The sequence below is a fragment of the Trichoplusia ni genome, chromosome 18, assembly GCF_003590095.1.
Source record: "Trichoplusia ni isolate ovarian cell line Hi5 chromosome 18, tn1, whole genome shotgun sequence".
Lineage (NCBI taxonomy): Eukaryota > Metazoa > Arthropoda > Insecta > Lepidoptera > Noctuidae > Trichoplusia > Trichoplusia ni.
In genome coordinates this window covers 4,602,441-4,622,142 of record NC_039495.1, presented here as the reverse complement: position 1 = coordinate 4,622,142, position 19,702 = coordinate 4,602,441, and the positions used below count along the sequence as shown (strand labels likewise).

Sequence of the window (19,702 nt, the reverse complement as noted above, 5' to 3'; positions counted from 1 at the left end):
GAGTTAGGAATTCGTCTATAAGTATAATATTATAATATCTACCTTAGTTTTATTCCTATAGGCTAAGGCACCATCTCATATAGAGAAGTTAAGCTAATCATTAAATGGATCTGAAATCGACACTAATTTTGTGTCAATTCTTGTTTTCCATTTTTCCCTCAAGATATTTCCTTAAGAGTCGTTTCCTTAGAACAAGTCAGAAAGTATATATAACATTAAGAACATTTCTTGTACTCTGGTCAATTTCGAACCGGCATCCTCGCGCATACAAATCCGTTCATTAAACCACAAGACCAATAGGTATCTATGTAGTAAATACTTAGCAGGTACTTTAAAAGGTCGTGTTAAGTAGCCCTTTTTAAGAAGAAAGCTCAAAGGATTGAGGTCGTGTTGAAAATGTTTGAAAGTCAAAGTAAGGCGATCCTTGTCTGACAATACTTTTCGTATTGCAAGACATAGAACTTAAGATGTCTTACCTTTTTGTTTTAAAACCTTTTTCTTTCATCTGCGTCTGTTTGCTCTTAACAGAATGGTCATTGTCACTTGAGGCGTGCACATTGGTGGCAGACAATCTTACCACATCGGACGGTCTAATGCCACTTTTCCTCTCGTCCCGAACGTCTATCTGGGGAAGTCAGACATTTATTCTTTTTAGATTTTATATGATTATCCTGTGTATAGACTATTTAAAGTATATTAGCATCACTAATCTATAGATATTTTATCTCATTGATGGGCAAAGGCAACCCCATTCTTCTAGCACTTTCCTCGCTCATGAGTGTTAATATACATATGTCATAGAGTGATCAATTAGGTTTTAAATTTGGCATATTCTTTATTACCTGTTGTATACCTTTATTATAAAACCTGTTGGGAAAAGGCTAGACCGATGATAGTTTATAACCTGGATTAATACGTAGGACAGTTTCTATCCGGATCTAATGTTACCGTGGGATCATTTTCAATTTGTAGCGGGCGGAATCGCAGGCTATTTTAAAATGCAATTAAAGACTACTTAGCTCCATCTCCAATGATAAACCTAAGATTCCCATATTCCTTTTAAACTTAAGATGCATTCGAAATCTCATTCCGGACCACATTTAATTAAAAGATTTCATAATTAAACAAGTACTGTTTCCCCGGCAACTATTCCGGGTGAATCTCGTTATCTCAATCCGTTGGCTCCGACTTCGTTTAGTCAAATTGAAACTGACGGTATAAGTGTATTTTTTTATTAATCCTTAAATCTGCCAAGTGCTGAGATATCCGGCCAGGCTTAGAGGGTTCAGATGAACTGTCTAGTGGATGGAGTTCTTTAAGGCTATTTTAAGTTGATTAAATATTTGTGGGAGTATAGATGTTGGCTCAGTTATAAATTTATATGATTTCTGTATTACGAATTCAGTTTCTCAATTATATGTGAAAAAAATAAAGGCATAATGATAACTAATATTAGAGATTTTAAAACTAATTTATACTTAAAGAAACTGCAAATAATACAATTTTTTACATTCAACTGAATAAAATATTAATTTAGTTGGACGTAAATTATTTTATCAATCAATCAATCAATAATCTCAATGAGGAAATAGATGGAATTATTCAGTTTTCTCAGCTTTCAGATCAATTGTCTTCCCGAACTCATTTTTGATATTTACTTTATGAAATTATTACATTTTCAATAAGACTGGTAAAAAAACCTGAGTAAATTTCATTTTTAGCAAACCGCTAAAGAGTGAAGATAAATTAATTTCCTTCGTCAGACGCGTCAGTGTGATAAATTTGACAGCTGTGAATTGGTGAAGAAATTGAAAGTGTTTTGCTGAATAAAATAAATATCTCTAATAGAAACCGATTTCGTTTAAAGAAGTAACCTACAAGAATTGATATTTAGGTCTTTAATCATAGATCTTATTTAAAGACTTTTTCTATCAAGCCCTATCTACAAATTTAAGTTTTCCTTTTATCATACCCATTAAAATTAAAAGGTTGCATAAATTTCTAATCCCTAACACACGTTACAGACTTTAATCAAGACCCACGAAATAATGATAAATAATGATTAATAATGATATTATGCTTACAACCGCTTTGCTATCACCTCAGACATAGGGACCCAAAACAAAACTTCTCAGAAAACTCAGAAAAACAAAAGAATAAGCAGAACGACATATTTAAATGCAGTGCAGTCAAATAAAATAACAAAAGAGTCTCGAAATAAAACAAATCAAGAAAAAGCAAGGAGTGCAAATAAGTGTAATAGCCACACCTAAGTGTTCAGCTCGCAATAACAATGTCAAATAACGTCGCGGCGTCGCTCTGGGTCACCGCTGGCCCGGCTCCAATTGTTTAAGACCCCAGTCTTGCTCCCTTCTGTGCTCCTGGTAATGACAATGGTTTTGACTCTCTTTATTGGAGTCTGTTTAAGATTGATGGAATAACTTATGGTTTTTATTTATTTTTGTTTTTTAGGGCGACGTTATATTGTTTGAGATTATATGTTTTAATTGCAAAAACGATTGAAAGAAACTGGAGGTTATAAATCTTCTCTAAGTAAATGTTATTATGCAGGACTATACAAATTTAATTATTATCTTTAGATTATTTTAGAAACAAAAATATAGTTGCTTTTAAAATAATATTTCTTTCCAGCTTTCATTAAAACAAAAACAACGTTAAAGTGGTAAGCGACCTCTTTCAGAAACCTTAATCTAACAAAAATAAAATTTCTAGATTCAGATTACACGAATTCTAAAAATATATTTCGCAATTGAAATTCTCGTTAAAGACATTTTTACTAAACGAGAGCGACAATCAAAGCTTGCTTTTGTGAATACATAATTATGACGCTCTGAGTCGCGTAGGCATTGAAATTTCAACGAAATTTTAAAGGAAAGTATTGTGTTTCAAGGAAATTCTTAAATTCTGCTAAAATAAATTTACGACTCTTTTAAAGTGACGCTTTTTGCTAAGTTTAGCAACATTCGTTGATAACTTTTTCAATACTGGCTAATGCCCGCGGTGCCGCTTGCTTTAGATCGAAAATGATTCTACGCAAACATAAGATCAGAATAAAAAATCTATTCTATGTGTTAAACTTGGTTATACACTATCTATGTACAGTAGATTTTGTGTAAAAGAAGAACAAATATCCATACATATAAACTTTCGCGTTTTTATTATTACGATTCCGTAACGTAACTTTATAGTAACAATATGTTATTTGACATTTCGTTTTATCTTTAAAACCAGTAACGTGCCATAAATATTAACTACAAACACATTGATTTAATATACCTAGTAATACAGTAACAAATAAAATAAATAAAAGGGCATCATTAACAATCAACATGCAGTAAATAAACTCAGTAATTTATGCTAACGTATGCAGTATGCGCTCAATAAAGCGGTTTCTGACCAAATGACTACTGTCATTATCCAACAAATTGTTAAATTGTTCGTGTACATTGAAACTTAACAATGTACCTATATAACTTTAAAGCAGAAATGCGCAAAAGAGATGGGACTCTACAATGTATATAGGTATCTCGCTTCCACGACGTAATAAATCCTTTTTTAAATGCCATGGGTCGAACGCAAAGGCAGTACTGAGAAGTAACGACTATGAGGGACAGCGTTCAATGCTTGGCAGCGGTTCATTATGTCTCAGACATGCAAAAAAGATTATTTGCTTGACAATTTGTTACTTTTGTGGTGGCATTTTTTTCGGGCCCTAATTTACAAACGAATTTAAACATAATTGTGTTGCCGCGTCTGATGTCCTGGTATTTACATCTTTTCGTTAATTAGGTTTAGCAATAAATAAAACAGGGTCCTGTACCTTTTAATTATTGTTCTAAAGGTTTATAGATAAATAAGATTTTTTTTGTAAAATAACTATGAAACATTGAAACACATTTTCACTTAAGCATCATGTTAAATTAACTGCTGAGTAACTTCAGACAAAGAAGGAAACAACAAGACATCTCTGAATGGAACATGAACCATTATCCACAAAAGCCATTAGCAGTCTTAAAAAATAAACTATTTGCCGATAGCCGTTTCTACTCTCATTTTCTGCAATAAAGAAGGAAAGACGAGAAACGATGTGCGGTTTGTTTTAATCGTTTTACCTTTAGTTGTGGACGCTTTCCTTAGTTATTTATATGTTTACAAATAAAATTTTATACTTTGAATATTATTTGTAAAAAATGAGGAAAGTCAGTGTCACAATAATACCAGAAAGAAGTGGGAGGATCAGGATGACAAATATTCAAAACTGTAATTGCAAACAGCCACATAGACAGCTATTTCCCTGACAAAACTGATGATAGCACAATAAAAATATAACTAGCATATTTATACAGTAGAACACAGCAAGTCCTACTTTTGAACACAGAGAAAAAAAAACCCATTGCAAAAACGTGCAAATGCGTAAGCGCTATGCAGCGTAGAAAGAATCCTTGCCAAGGCATACCATGTCTATGTCGGTACTAAGTTTATATACAAATTATTGTCTAAAATAGTATACTATCTGTCTGACTTCTGAATTTAAGGTACTACGTTATGAAGCCCAAGGAAATCTAATTTAGTCCAGAATTTATTTTAGTAAATAGAGTCTGGAGTTAGTTTATGCCTTTGGGTGGTCCAATTCGAGTTAGCAATCATGAACGCAAAATGTTATCTTTTGACTACGATTTGACTGTTTTAGTTTTCATTATAGAAACAGTCCAAAGAAGTTCTGCGAAGTGAAAATATTTTTATAATAAAAAGTGAAATAACTATTTTAATTAAAACCAATACGGAATTTTGTTTCATTGTCTCAATATCGGAGTTACCAACATTCTGTACTTTGAAAATATTTTCAACGGAATTTATGTCTTACCATTAAAACCCAGTAAATTTAATTAATATCCGCGCCATCATAATACCACCATTGCCCCACTTAAATCTTCATAAATCCCATAAAAGCAGCACAACTTAGCCGAGATGACTAGGCGCGCATATCTTCAAGGAGTTTATTATAAACTGAACTTTCTTGGTTCTTTAGGAAGCGGATATTGCGCCCTCTAGCGGGCGGCATCCGGCACGGAGCCGGGACACCGCTTCCACCGGCACTTTGTACCCGGTTCACGACGCGAGATCCGAGATTATGAATTATGCACATCTTTGTTTGCAGATGTTGAGCCTTGTGTTGCGATATTGATGTGCTAGGTCAATGAAATGCAAGGTACACCCGCGATGTGTGTGCGGATAGAGTTTTTGAATTGTTTACTGATACCTCAATGATTCAATGGTTTACTCAGGTGTATTTATCGGGAATCCTCAATCTACAGCCGCAGCGGCAGCTCATGATTAAGGACTCTTGGTTAAATTATGAATAACTAGCTATTCGCCCGCGGCTTCGCTCTCGTCGAGGTCGGTTATATCGTTTCCAAGAGAACTCTTCAAAGGTCCGGAATAAAAACTATCCTATGTTCTTTCTCAAGGTCAACTCTATCTCTGTACCAAATTTCATTAAAATCAGTTCAGTGGTTAAGACGTGAAAGCGTAACAGACAGACAGACAAAAAGACAGACAGACAGACAGAGTTACTTTCGCATATATAATACTAGCGGCCCGGTACGTGCTTCGCTACGTATAAAGTGAAATAAAATAAACAAATCGGAACATCAAATTCATTTATTTAATCAAAAAAATATTTTATTTAAAATCGAAATCAATTGCTAGCTATTTACAACACACTTAATCCAAAACATTTGGATAAACAATATTTTTTGTTTTTCCATTTTGAGCATAAATAAACAAACGGCTGGGGGTACCGACTCTGGAACAGGCAACATATAACTGGCCATGTGAAAAACAATGTTCCTCCAAATTCACACCACAAACGTGAAGTGTTTGACCTTGGGCCTTGTTGATGGACATCGCAAATGATAAACGCACAGGATATTGTAAACGTTTGAACTCAAAAGGCATATCAGTTGGAATCATAGGTATACGCGGTATCAAAACAACTTCTCCTTTTGATTTACCAGTTAAGATCGTAGCTTCAATCAAATTTGGCAATAACTTTTTCACTGCCAATCTGGTTCCGTTACACAGTTTTGGTGGATTAATATTTCGCAATAATATAATCGAAGAACCAACTTTCAGATTCAAGCAATGCGGTGGCATACCAGCCGGCTCCAATGAATTTAAAAATTCAATTGGATAATTCATTGCCTCATCTTGATTCATAACACTGTCAATTGATTTATAAGTATTTCGTGACTACGCCTGGCAGTTTCGCTTGAATTTGAAAATTAATTGCATTGACATGAATGTTTTTCGGTGCTAAAATGGCGCGTTCTGTCAACCAATCATGATTTCTGTAATTCTGAACAATATTCGGAAAAACACATTCAATCAATTCATCTATCGATTGCGCAATTGTACAAAAATTGTTCGGTACAGCGATCAATCCGTTGGTTCTGTCGATTTGTATTTTGCCGTCACCAATTTCTAACAATTGTTTTGAGAACTCATGGGCAGCTGGATCATTTTTTAGGTGAACACGCATATTAATGTTTAGTGTCAATTTTTGTAGATATCTCCAAAGAACTGATGACTTCAAGCAGGCATTTATTTCATCAGCAGGAGTTGATCGAGGAATGACAGGCAATGTTTGACGAAAATCCCCTGAAAGTAATATCAAAGCACCACCAAAAAGCTGTTGATTACCACGTAAATCTTGCATTGTTCGATTGAATGCTTCTAGTGATTTTTTATTCGCCATTGTACACTCATCCCATAAAATAATTGACGTTAATCGCAGAACTTTTGCCATAGCAGAATTTCTCGATATATTGCAAGTTGAAGTTTCAATCACCTGTACATTCAATGGCAATTTTAATGCAGAGTGTGCGGTCCGACCACCTTCTAATAATGTAGCAGCAATTCCCGAAGATGCAAGTGCTAGTGCAATTTTCTGATCTGATCGAATAGTCGCTAAAATCAATGATATAACGAACGTTTTACCTGTGCCACCAGGTGCATCCAAAAAATATAATCCACCTGCATTATTGGAAACGGCTTGCATGATTGTATCATATACATGTTTTTGCTGAATATTTAATTTGGTTATATTCGATTGTACAAATAAACGCAAATCATTACAGTTGAATTCCTGCTCACGTTGCAATTCACGATCAAACAAATCATGCATGGGACGATTTGGTGCGGTCATACCCAATTGTACTAATGCTTTATTTGCAATCGTTAGACATATATCTTCAATTATTATCAAAGCTTCGTTGCACATTTCCAAGGTAATCAACAAATCAGGATTTCTTGCATGATGACGCATACGAATTAAAATATCTTCTGCCATATAATTTTTATATTTGTTCCATAATTCAAGTGGATTTGATGGCATACATGTCGATAATATAATGGCAAATAGCATTCGTATTTGTTGTGGATGAGCTGACGTAGATGCATCATTAAGTGTTGAATCCCAATGTGCATCATCCTCCAACAAATGCAAGAGTTGACATGCTTCACGATATGTTTGACACAAATGACCGTCGACTGTTCTTAATTCTTGAAATGATTTTGGGCCATTGACGTTAACTAATAGCAATCGCAAATAAAAACACTCAGCATTGTTTGGATGTACTGTATACATTCTCCCAATTGCATCTGTTTTGAAAATGCCTGAATACCCATCGACTGCTGTATATGTAGACCTGATAATAATTACAAAATGTGACTTTAGAAAGTTGTAGAAATGAAATGTCAACACACTAAAAATAGGTCATTTATTTACCTGTTCGTGGATCAATCATTGGTATATTGATATGGTAACCATCGTCACCTTTCCAATGCAATATTGGGTACTGTAATGCATCGTAACTACGATGAAGTTCCGAAACACGTTGCAATTGCTCATTTCTACGATGAAGTACAATATCACGGGATTGAAACTGATCACCAAGAATTACAATTGCAACCTCATCAATTGTTGGTGCATTAAATCGCCTTGCATGCTCTCCAAAAGGTGTTCTATCAGCTCTTATTACGATTTTGTGATTATCAGTTGGCATACGATCGAGAGCAATTTTAAACAATTGAACTAATGCGTTATGCTGATGGAAAAACCTTTGTAGCTCACGAATAATTTCTCGTCTTGTATTCGAAACAATTGCACAACGTTGATCCAATTCACAATTTTCATCACCAATAAAATAAATTTGCAAAAATTGATGATCAGCGTCGGGGTATGGCAATAACGAACCAGCTTGATGATAAATCTGGCCCTGAATCTGTAACATGTATACAATTTTAGGTAAATCTTATATCAGTTTTTTTTTAAATATACTTTATGCTTCAGATTGATACAAACATGGAATAATCCTGTTGAAGTATTTACCTTAAACGTCGGCATAAAATTATCTCTAATAATTTTAGTTGCACCAAAAGAAGTCATTTGAAATGCCGAATTGTATTGTTGAATATGACTCAGAAAGTGCTTCGACGCTTGCGATGTCCCAAAAATAAATGAATACAATGGTTCGGGTGGAGTTTCTAATGCTGGCAATCTCACTTTGCCATTAGCACAACACATGCCGGGTGTTTCACCTCGAAAGTTAGCCGCATCACAATGTGGACATATTGCGTCCATCATTCCAATGTATCCATACATACTATAATCAATCTGACTGTTGTAATTAAAAGCAGCACGCATCATTTCAGCCAAAACAGCACGACGTATTCGTGATGGCCGTGCAAGATTCAGTACAGGTACTGGGTTAACAAATCTATTGCGTGCATTACGTTCACGCTGCGATGCATTAGCTTGTGCGCGTTCATCTGCAGTCTGTGATCGTCTTAGTAATGCCACATCATTTGCATTACGCGTTCGCCGACCTATATTTGCTCGTCTGGCTGGTGGCATTTTTCCCGTATGCACATATGTTTTCGCTTAAAAATCGAAAAAAAAAATTAGAACAAAAAAAAAAACAAATTCCCAAGAAGCTGTCGCATATGATGCCATGTGAAATCATATACGGCAACTTAGAAAAGTATACATAAATTCAGGACTCACCGTTTGTATGAATGCACTGCAAATGCAATTATGTGAAAAGAAATTTATCGCTGATAATATGATTTAATCAAACCACGTCCAAAATGAATTGACGGCATGAATGACATAACAACGTGCTTGTCCTGTCAATAAAACTTCAAAAAAGTTTCTGTGAAAAAAGTTTCTATTGAATTCATTTATTACAAAAAATGTGACAAATGAGGAACCGCTCGACCGATTTTGTGCAAACTTCACATAAACCATCTACTAAATATGCCGACCAAATCCTAAGCATTTGGTTTGGATAGGTGAGCCCGTTCTTGAGTTGGGTGAATTTCAACAGGTCCAAAAAAATCTTCATTTCCGTGGATTTTTTATTCTTCAACTTTAGAACAATAAAAAATAGTGTTTTCTCAAGTTTTCGATCAGATATGCAGTTTTGCTTAATATCTAGCAGATAGCTTAAAAAACTAACGAGATATACAAGATTGAAAATTCCGTGCCACGGCGATGAAACATGCATGCACGGCAATGAAACAGGCGTCCATGGCAATGAAATGTTATTATAGTGTACAAGAATATTTAAATGATAAAGTTAATCATTGAAACAAAAATAAATACTATTAATTTATACGCAATAATAATAGAATATAATGTGTAAAAATCCAGTCACACATGATATTATTTTTATAATATAACTATAAATAGATACATTCCTGTCTAGTGGCGAAACAAACATAAGTCACGGAAATGAAACACGTGGCCACGGCAATGAAAGGAAACTGTTTTACAAGGCACGGCGATGATATTTTTTTCATTCCCGTGTATTTTTTTTCATTGCCATAGCAAATTTTGTCCACGGAAACCACGGAAATGAGAGCACGGCGATGAAAATCAAGGGGTATAATTCAATTTACTAAAAAACTGGTAATAATTTACAGTAATGAACACTTTACAAATAAGCTAAATATAAATGGCATTGTATTTAATGCTCAATCGAGATTAAAAACTTATTGAAATAGAAGTTAGACCTATCCACGGCGATGAAAGAAAAAATGGTTTTTTATTAACCATACGTTGTATTGTGTAAATATTTGAATAAATGTATTCCGAGTCAATACTCTAACTATTCACGAACCAAATAAAACTAAGTTTTAATATAAATAACGATACATTTTTGATCAATGATGACTTTAATACATCAAGGTGAGTCGTGGACAAACACGGCGATGAAAGATTATGTGGTTTAACTTTTTTTTTTGGAAAACCTATTAATTATATTAATAAAATATTTAGTGCTACAGATAGATTTTTATGTCATCTACCTAAAAAAAAATGTTAGAACATTATAACAATGCTTTTTAGTACCGATTTCATCGATGCCACGCAATTTTTGGGTCCGGGAAATTCACCCAGTTATGGAATTACAACGAAAAGTGGCATTGATTTTTATATATATAGATTAGTAGGGATTCCACAGATATATTATGTAGTGACCATAAAAAATACGTCGTATACTAGTAGACGTCTATATGAGTGATAATATTTCAGCTAAACATAAAATAATTGCAGTTTTATTTTCTAATATACAAAATTATGTTTATGGTTAAAGTCCTACGGATCGGCTTGACCATTTATCATGAAACTTTGTGTGCATATTAGATAGGTCAGAGAATCGGTCAACGTCTATTTTCTCTTGGGTCGTTTTTTTTTTTACAATTGCAAAACAAATTCTTCCTGGGTTAGTCATAAAATATGTTTTCGAGTATAGAATGACAGTCTTATTCCAATAAGGAAATGTGGTTTTAAAAAACACTCGCTTTTTACACACAAATAAATATCACTATCCTACCTGAAAACTATAATCGCCTACCGCCATTTCCCAAGCTAATTTATATCAATAAAGTGCTAGAACAAATTGCAAGCTGTCGTTCTCTCGTATTTAAATACGATTGAATGCACCTTCAGTCCACAATAAAATATGTTTATAGCACGGACGGCCGGACGGTCGCACGGTGCTCCGATATATTGAAAGCATCTGTCATTGCACTCTGTTTTATGTTCTCCTGGTATTGAATCAAAAAGCTTTTAAAATATTATGTCAATATGAAGGTTTTATTCGGTAAAGATGTGTGTGTGTGTGTGGTATGCTGTAGAATCTTATGGATGTATATTTTATGGTAACTTCAAGAAAAAAAACATTTCTCTTTCAACCGACTGCAAAAAGAAGGAAGTTCTCAATTCGTGTGTTTTTTTATGTTTGTTACGTCACAACTTCGGATTTGTCCATAAAAACTTCATTAAGTGGCTCAGTAGTTTTTTAGTTGAAGTCTGTTGGGTGTTTCTGTTGGTAAAACAATATTATTCATTTATATTCTTTATAGTTTTATAGTTCGATGACTATAAAACGCTACACTAAGTAAATATTCATGTTCACAAAATCAAAACTTAAAGAATCATGTGTTTGGACTTACCGACCTTAACTTTTTTATTCGGACGGAACACCTTATACCTCAATTTTACAATTGCTGTTTCTTTCTAACCGCAAAATTTCAATCTACAGATAGCTTCAATACGCAAAGTAAAACTTTTTATACACTAATGAATTATGTAGCAAGTGGCTAAAATAAGATTCCCAAAACGCATTAAAAGCCAAAATAAGATACATCATTGCTACAAACGTCCTTCCATATCCCCTAAAGAACTACGAAATCTCAGTAAAACAAATGAATCTGCAATAAACAGCGATCAATCTAATGACTACATCTGTTGGTTGACCTGTCGCGGTGCTCTCGGCTAACAGATGGGCAGCGTAAGTCATTTGTCTTACGACAGCCATGCTCCACAGATCATCTGACGAGCTATCGAGAAAACGTTCAGGTCTCTTGTGGATGTAGTTATTTGGTAATAGTCTTATTACTTTATAACATTAGCAATCAATTGCTTGTATGTTAGAATCATTGTAAATTGTATCTCTTTTCATTCATGGGAAGAGGCCAGGTCCTTTTTAAAGGCGTGTAGGGAACTTTTAAATGTAGTGGGGCGTTTATCAGGGTTAATTTGGCCCCGCTCATTGTACTAAGTAAATATTAACTAGATTGTTTGTTTTTGTATTAAAAAATGTACCTTTAAACAAAAAAAAACGAATTTACTGTTATCTGAAGTTTTTTTTTATAATTAACATTCAAGCAAATTTACAAAGAGTAATAGACATTGCTCTTCCACATATAGGAAAGTCAGTATTATTAGTATTAACAAATATTTTACCACATGTATTAGCATCTATTAATACTGAAACATCAGAAACAAAATATAAAACATTATTTTGTCCACCTCTTGAGCTTAAAGATTCCACAATTTTGATATTACCATTTACCGTCACACGAATTGTCGTAGGTACTGAGATGTATTTATATCCAGGTTAAAGCTTCAATACAACAAAGAATAAACGATAATAATAAAAGACAGTTTTGCCTGAATGCTCCTCCACAAATCCCACCCCTTTTCAGACATTAGTCTAAAACATCACCCTATATTTTTCTGCAGTGCACTTAATAGCTATAATGTTGACAATGAAAATTTGTTGCTTGGCGAGGAAATGGGAAATTTTCTGGAAGCTCGCATTGTGACTGTTCAGTGATACAGATTAAATGCGTCAATATGTTAGTTTGTAAGGCAATTTAGTGCCAGTTTAAATGTAAGAATAAGTAGGTAATGTCAGCATGTTTTGCTGCTTCAAATATATTATGTTACTATAAGTTTATGACGGCATCTTAAATGGATGGACCGATTTGAAAGATTATTTGTGTAAGCGTTTGAGTGGCGCCCTGGATATGTTAAATTTACTAGGTATGGACTATATTATTTATATTGATACAATAATATTCTTATGTAAGCTTTTCGACAAGTTTACATAACGTTCAATTTAGTATTTTTTTTTTGTAACCCACTCTCAATTCACATTACGACTCTTATTCCTCCTTTAGTAGAATTCAAATTCCTTTCTTTCATAGCTACGTATATTCTTTTCGCGTCTTAGTACGAGCAAGCGAGCGCGTGCATTGTCTCATACCTTAGCGAATCTGTCTTGTGGGTAATTACTGCCTGCTTCTGAAGTCCTAGTACCAACTCTCAGAAAACGACTGATGCAGTTGTTTGTGGAAGAGAGAGAAAGGTCGCTCGCTAAGCAATGCGCCGTCTCTTTCCCACAGTTGAAGCAGTATTAGTTTAAGAGGGGGCGTTCGTGAGGTTTCCCTGGGGTTTTCACGTGTGGAATTGAACTATGATTAGTTCGGACCCAACGCAGGTAATAAGTTGTGTGGTGTATTGATTAGATTATGATTAATATATCTTCTTATCTAGGTAGGTATGTAATATTGCTTTGTTATGTTAACACGTAAACGGCGCTTTTTAGACCTTTATCTATTTATATTGGACGATACTGCGATATAATGACATGACATACGTGACATAGTGCTGATCTGATGAGAATAAGAGCTTTTCTATACAACTTTGAAGTTTTGTACAGGTATTCTTTGATATTAGCTTGTTTATTTAAAAATAACATGCAGTGAATGAAATACAATACATCAAAAAATAATAATTCATCATTTAGAAGAAAGGTAAGTATTATCATTTTTAAAAACAATTGGATAGAAAAAGACGCTTCAGTTTTTTTTTCTGCGTGCCTCTCAAAGCACTGCCAAACGTTTGAATTATAAGACCTAATAAGTCACTACTTTTGCAATTTAAAATTTCTTAAACGTTTTTTTGCCCAAAAGAACTATCAACATGTTGATTTTAATTGACACAAAGCATTTCAGCAAATGTAACCCTAACAGTAAAAGTTACAAATGTATCAGTGAATAAACAAACAAACAAAACGATCAATAGACCAAATAAAACCTTCTCCATATCAAATAACTATCAGTATCCTATAAGTAAATAGATTTATTTGTTCACAAAACTATATTAATTAATCCCCCGTATTAGCTGACAACTCACTGACAAGAATCCAATATTGAGCCAACTAATGAACAAAACTTAGCTAAAATTGACGAACGTAATTTATGGAAAACATGATTTACTCAAGATTAGCTTAGTTTGCTAGTGGCCTTGATATTGTGAAATAGGCTAAGTCCTTGACTTAAAATATAAGAGAATAATCTAGATTATTTTAATTATGACTGCAATCAGATTTGCAAAGTATATCTGTTGCCTGTAATTAAAATGGTTTACTGAAAAATATTTTACGTTGACAACGGCTTTTTTTTTAATTATGGATAAAAAAAAATTAACGGTGTTACTTTTTCGATCATTTTAACCCTGAAATGCTTTACCACATAACGTTGTTAGTGTCTCAGATGTGTCTCACAGTTTCTAAAGATTTTGTTCCATCACTTCATACACAAAATCGTATTAAGGATAGGTAGGTGAGTAGGTATCATGAAGCAATATAGAAACTCACATACACATACATAGGTTCCTACATACATGGAGTCATTTTTAAAACAATACACATTTTTATAGTATTCATATATTACGACGTATTACATCAAACTTAGTTTAAATACTTAGATACCTTTTATCTTTTTTTCCGATTAAAACTTACATCTAATCTACCAAAACCATGACCTAACAATCTAGTACCTCATGTTTGTTTCATAATAAGTACAAAATCCATTGTCAACGTAACAATAGCAAAAAAATGTCTCAAAATAAATGTAGCAAATGTACCCACGTGTTTGTAAATGTATCCGAATCTCCCGGTCGCAGACTCGAATCAACAGTAGTGATGTAACGAGTATATTTGTAACAGGTACACAATTATCATACTACCCTAGTACCATGATACTCTACTACATCATATTTGTGGGCGTGACGGATTAGGTACTAGATATTAGTTAGATAATAGGATGGTGTAATAGCCACACTTGTAGTAATAGTTAGTGTCTCGAATACATACCTTTAAAGATATCTGTAGTACCAGCTTCATGTATTCATAGCAGGGAAAACGATTTTAAAATCACTTTATTTTGGAGTAGTATTTAAAGTATCTGTATTTTATACAAATTAATAGCCTTATTTATTTATGAACAATTACAACATCATTTTGAAATTTTTGAATGGGCATATCTATATTATTTGACTAATACCAAGTAATAGGTACGTATGTACGTGCACATTGAATACTAGGAATATGTATCATATTACATATAGCATCTCTACAACCCAACCTCTTGAAACCAAATAGTAATGCTATTTGGGTTCAAATGAATTTGTAATCACATCAGACGGTATAATATCGCGGTAACATTAATTGTGTAATTAATATTAATGCATGCGCGGGAACAAACTTGTATTTTGTTAGGAGTAACATTTGACTGGTAGGTTTAAGCAGGCCCGCGATTGTTCGACATGGAATTTACGTACTGATTTAACATTTTACAGAAAGTTCGTAAAAGAGCCATTTTGCATTTTTTATATTTTATCCCCCTACATCGGTCAGCGTTATTTCGCCCGTTAGAATAACTTAAGTAAGGTAACTTAGGTAGACACTCATTTCAACACATTGAAATACATTTTCAATTCAATAAAAATCATAGTCTGACCTCAGTTTTCACAGTTAAAAGTAGGTTCAAAATAGATAAAATGGGTTCAATTTCATTAACATTACAGACTCAAATCAACGCGTAACTCGATAGATTACTAAAACTGGGCTCTTATTTACTCTTTCTTACTCTAACATACCAAACCTCGTCCTTTAACACATACATATGTATAAAATTGTCGTGCTTACGTAAATAAAGATAAACATTATTTTACGTAACAAAACGGCTGGGCTAGAGAAAGGGATCAGATCAAAGCAACCTAACCCTTGCCTAGGGGGCGACCTTAATGTATTTATAACCGACACGAAAATTACTGAAAGAAATGTATGAACAACATGTGAAAATGTAAGTTCAATTTACGAATAGCAAGAAAAATTGATTAACGTAATCATAAGTTTGATTGCACGGGTAGCCGAGTGATAGGGGTCGCCATGCCAATACCTGTGTACGCGAAGTGGCGCGGGATCAATCCTCGCTTAGAAAAAGCGTTTTATTAATTAGTGAAAACTTGTTGTAAGTCTGTGTATCTTGTGCATGAGACTTGAATTTTTGTTTAAGTATAGTATTTGTTGTAAAAGCGGCAATAAAAAATACATGTTCTATGAAAATTTCAACTGGCTATCTACGAGTATCTCGGCTCATGGAATACGCTTCATGACAGATGGACAGGTTTCATTTTTACGCACTTTTGGGTACGAATCCCTAAAAAGATGGAAGGGAAGAGTTCGCTGACTTTTAATTGCATTCTTGTAAATTAAGTTGTGTAGTTAACCAAAGGAAGCAATTAATAACACAAGCATTTTGTGGTAACCGCCTGCTAAAATATATCAAACTTTGTTGCTGTCTGTATCTCACTGTAACTGTTTATATTCTAGTCAAATCTTTCATAATTTACAAGCCAATTCATATAAGGTTGCTGTTGCTTTTTCATATATTCTTTCCGATAAATTCATTTTTTTATTTCTACTATAAACTCTTACACTGTTACACACGTTTCTAGTCTACCAAAGCATACAAAATTTATTTTGGACCGAAAAAAACGAAAAATTTAAAGCTTTTCATTTTTCCTCCACAAATTTTAAACCTTAAAACCGCAGCGGGCGCCAACATAATATAATCCCGTGAAGCACACTATTCATGAGATTAACCATTTATCTGACCCCCGGGCCGCGTCACTCGGTGTCTGTAACAAATTATATATTATTGTACTTGCCAGGCAATTTTCAACCGTATTTTTAGAATAGAGAGCGAGCAAATCGCCTGTTTGGATTTTTGGAAACAGTAGATTGTGAATCGTTCTTAATCCAATCCTCATTTAGTATTTAAACGTTCTATGATGCCTTAGTTAACGTTAACTGACGCAGGGTCGGCTGTCCTACATGTATGAGCGAGGATGTTCCTCTAATGAATGTCTTATGAATGGAGATTCCGTTTATTATGTTTCGGCCGCTTTTCAGGACGCTAAGCTTACATACGTTAACATGTGACAGCTTTATTAAATCAGGCATTTTATGTAAGTGAATGTTATTCATTGTTACCTATATATGTAGGACCTTAGTTAGTTTGTGACTGTTCCGTTCTGAAAGACTGACGATTGCAAAATCAGCCTCTTAAATTGCCTTGCACTCATACTTAAATGATGCAAATGTTTAGTCTAGATCACCCGACCAGTTTCGGACTCGACAGGAGTCCTGAATTGGGAGCTGTAGTTGGGAGTAAAAATGATAAAAATGCCTTTTTTATTTATTTTATATTAAGTACTATTCTGTTTCAGAATGTTCAGCTAATTTATTGACTGATAGATCTAATGCGTTGTTAATTAAATGCTGTACTTGCATTTAATTAATTGCCATGTACTGAAATGTCAATCAGTAGTAATCAGAATCAATATTGCTCTATATACGAATACTGTCACTGCCACTTCCAGATAACAGTTCACAGATAGACGTTTTTAAATTACGTTGCGTAAATGTGTATTCTATATATAATTGCATGCAGTATGTCAATCTTTTGCTGAAGGCTTTTAAAGACTCGGCAATAAGTTCGGAAAAGCAATCAAACCCTATCGGTATCACTTTAAAAATAGTCCATAGTTTCATGCGCTAGAATGAAATGAACAGCGTTAAAATCACCATACAAGGGTATTAGAAACACTGCCTTTATGTTTTTATAAATAGGGAAGTGTTATGAATCTTTCGTGGCTGAAAGTTAATTTAGCTTACACGATGCCAGACTCTCAGGGGAAACCGATTAAATTAGCGAGAGAACTTTTTTAATTTAGATAAATATTTTGGGCTGTTGCTATGGCCTGAAGATTTTTCTTAATTCGTTCAAAGTAAACATATCGTTGACCTAGTTCCTTCTCCTTTTAAGTATTTAAGGGCCATTAATGTTGTTGCGTTTTAATTAAGATATTTTTGTAACTATTAATTTATTTATTGATGAGTTATTTTCATTGTTGTTATTAAGATAATTATTTTAAGAGAATTCGGTTCAAAATGAACATAAAACAAAATGTAAATAAAGCCTTAGTCTTTTCACTGCAAGTACTAGGCGAGCAGAAACTTGCAAGAGGTAGTCTTCACAAAGTAACCTGTTTATGGTTCCGAAGTAGGATGCAGTAGATTTACAAGGCTTTAAAGGTTTTACGCTTTATCTAGAGCTAGACGAATAAACACGAGTGTCCGTGCACCGACAGACATTAATTAATTAGATAGAATTCTTATAGGTCAGTGAGGTATAATTACGTTTACGTATCTACTCATCCAACGACGTGCTTGGGAATAAAATATGATAAAAAATAAATACCGTAAGTAATTCACTCATTTTCTGAACTTATTCTCATTTTTTTCATGTGCCGCGCGGGCTGAGCCACGGGAAAATTCAGTATAAAATTGTTAAATAAATAAAGACTTCTCGAAAGAAGGTATTTTATTTCAAAACACCTAATTATTAATTAATTTTACTGAATGAGTTCCATTTTTCCGTAAACATTGTTGCGGTGCTACTAGGCAAGCAGAAAGTTGCAGCATGTTCACACAAAGTAAGCGGTTTAACGACGCTTTGTTGGGATTAGCTGTTTATTTAGTCTGGTAACTATGGACCAATAGCCGCCAGACGTAGTGGCTATTGTGAGGTCCTTGTATGGAATATGGTTACTTCATTAAACGTGATAAACAAGAAGGACATGTTACTAATGATACTTTTTTTTTCCTAAATAGAAAAAAGACAGTCAAACCTAACCTAAACGTGTTTCAGGCTAACTTTAGAACTTATAAATAACCATATTTTAAGTACCAAAAGCAAAATGCCAAAGAATAGTTTCAGCTGTATCAAAATCCAAAAGATTTCGTTACCTACTACTTACTGCCCATAAATTGGTCACTTTATTTAGTCTTTTCCTCAGCTAAACATTGTCTAGCATCTAGACAAAGGTTTTTTCCCATTAGGAGAAGGATCAGGCATCAGCAAGCTACCTCACTGCGTGTGATTTCAGATTCCATTTTGAAATCCTTCTTTGTGATATTTTCCTTTACCATTTGTAAGAGGTGTCTGATAAAGCGTCTAAAAGACGCTTGAGTAAACTGTTACATCATTTGATAATGAATCAGTCTCACGATAGTTACTATAAACTATTATACTACTTACTTCTACCAAGAATAGTTTTTCCAAAGTCACTAGATATTTTTTGCTTATTTATTTACACATTTTATACATTAAAAATTTAAAATGGCGGACTTAACGCCCAAGGCATTCTCTACCAGTCAGTATTTTTATCTACGTAAACTGCATAGTACAAATAACAATTATCCCACTTTTCCCTTGAGAAAAAGCGTTCATTAGCGACGCAGCAAATACAATAATTAGCTAGGAACGTTGAGGAGCGTTTAGTGGCGTAAGCGGCTTAGCACACTACCGGCTACGCTAGTTCAAATCGCTGGGGAAAGCTATTGTCCAGTGCAATTGGATCAGGCGTAATGAGTTACACGATGCTGTAACTGATTTAGAATTACTCTGAAGATTA

General features: G+C 34.0%; 2 protein-coding genes across 2 annotated transcripts in view; one reads left to right on the top strand and one right to left on the bottom strand.

The window, feature by feature from the left end:
* LOC113502924 (uncharacterized protein CG3556) overlaps window positions 1–19,702 on the top strand; it is a 139,310-nt gene that overhangs the window by 18,598 nt on the left and 101,010 nt on the right. The window lies entirely within an intron of this gene.
* Window positions 473–9,193, bottom strand: LOC113503129. The gene is made up of 3 exons (XM_026884947.1): window positions 8,414–9,193; window positions 6,455–8,306; window positions 473–625 (listed from the first exon to the last, which is right to left on the bottom strand). The coding sequence occupies exons 2-3, from the start codon at window positions 7,667–7,669 to the stop codon at window positions 473–475; spliced, it is 1,368 nt and encodes a 455-aa protein (XP_026740748.1). The 5' UTR covers window positions 7,670–8,306; window positions 8,414–9,193.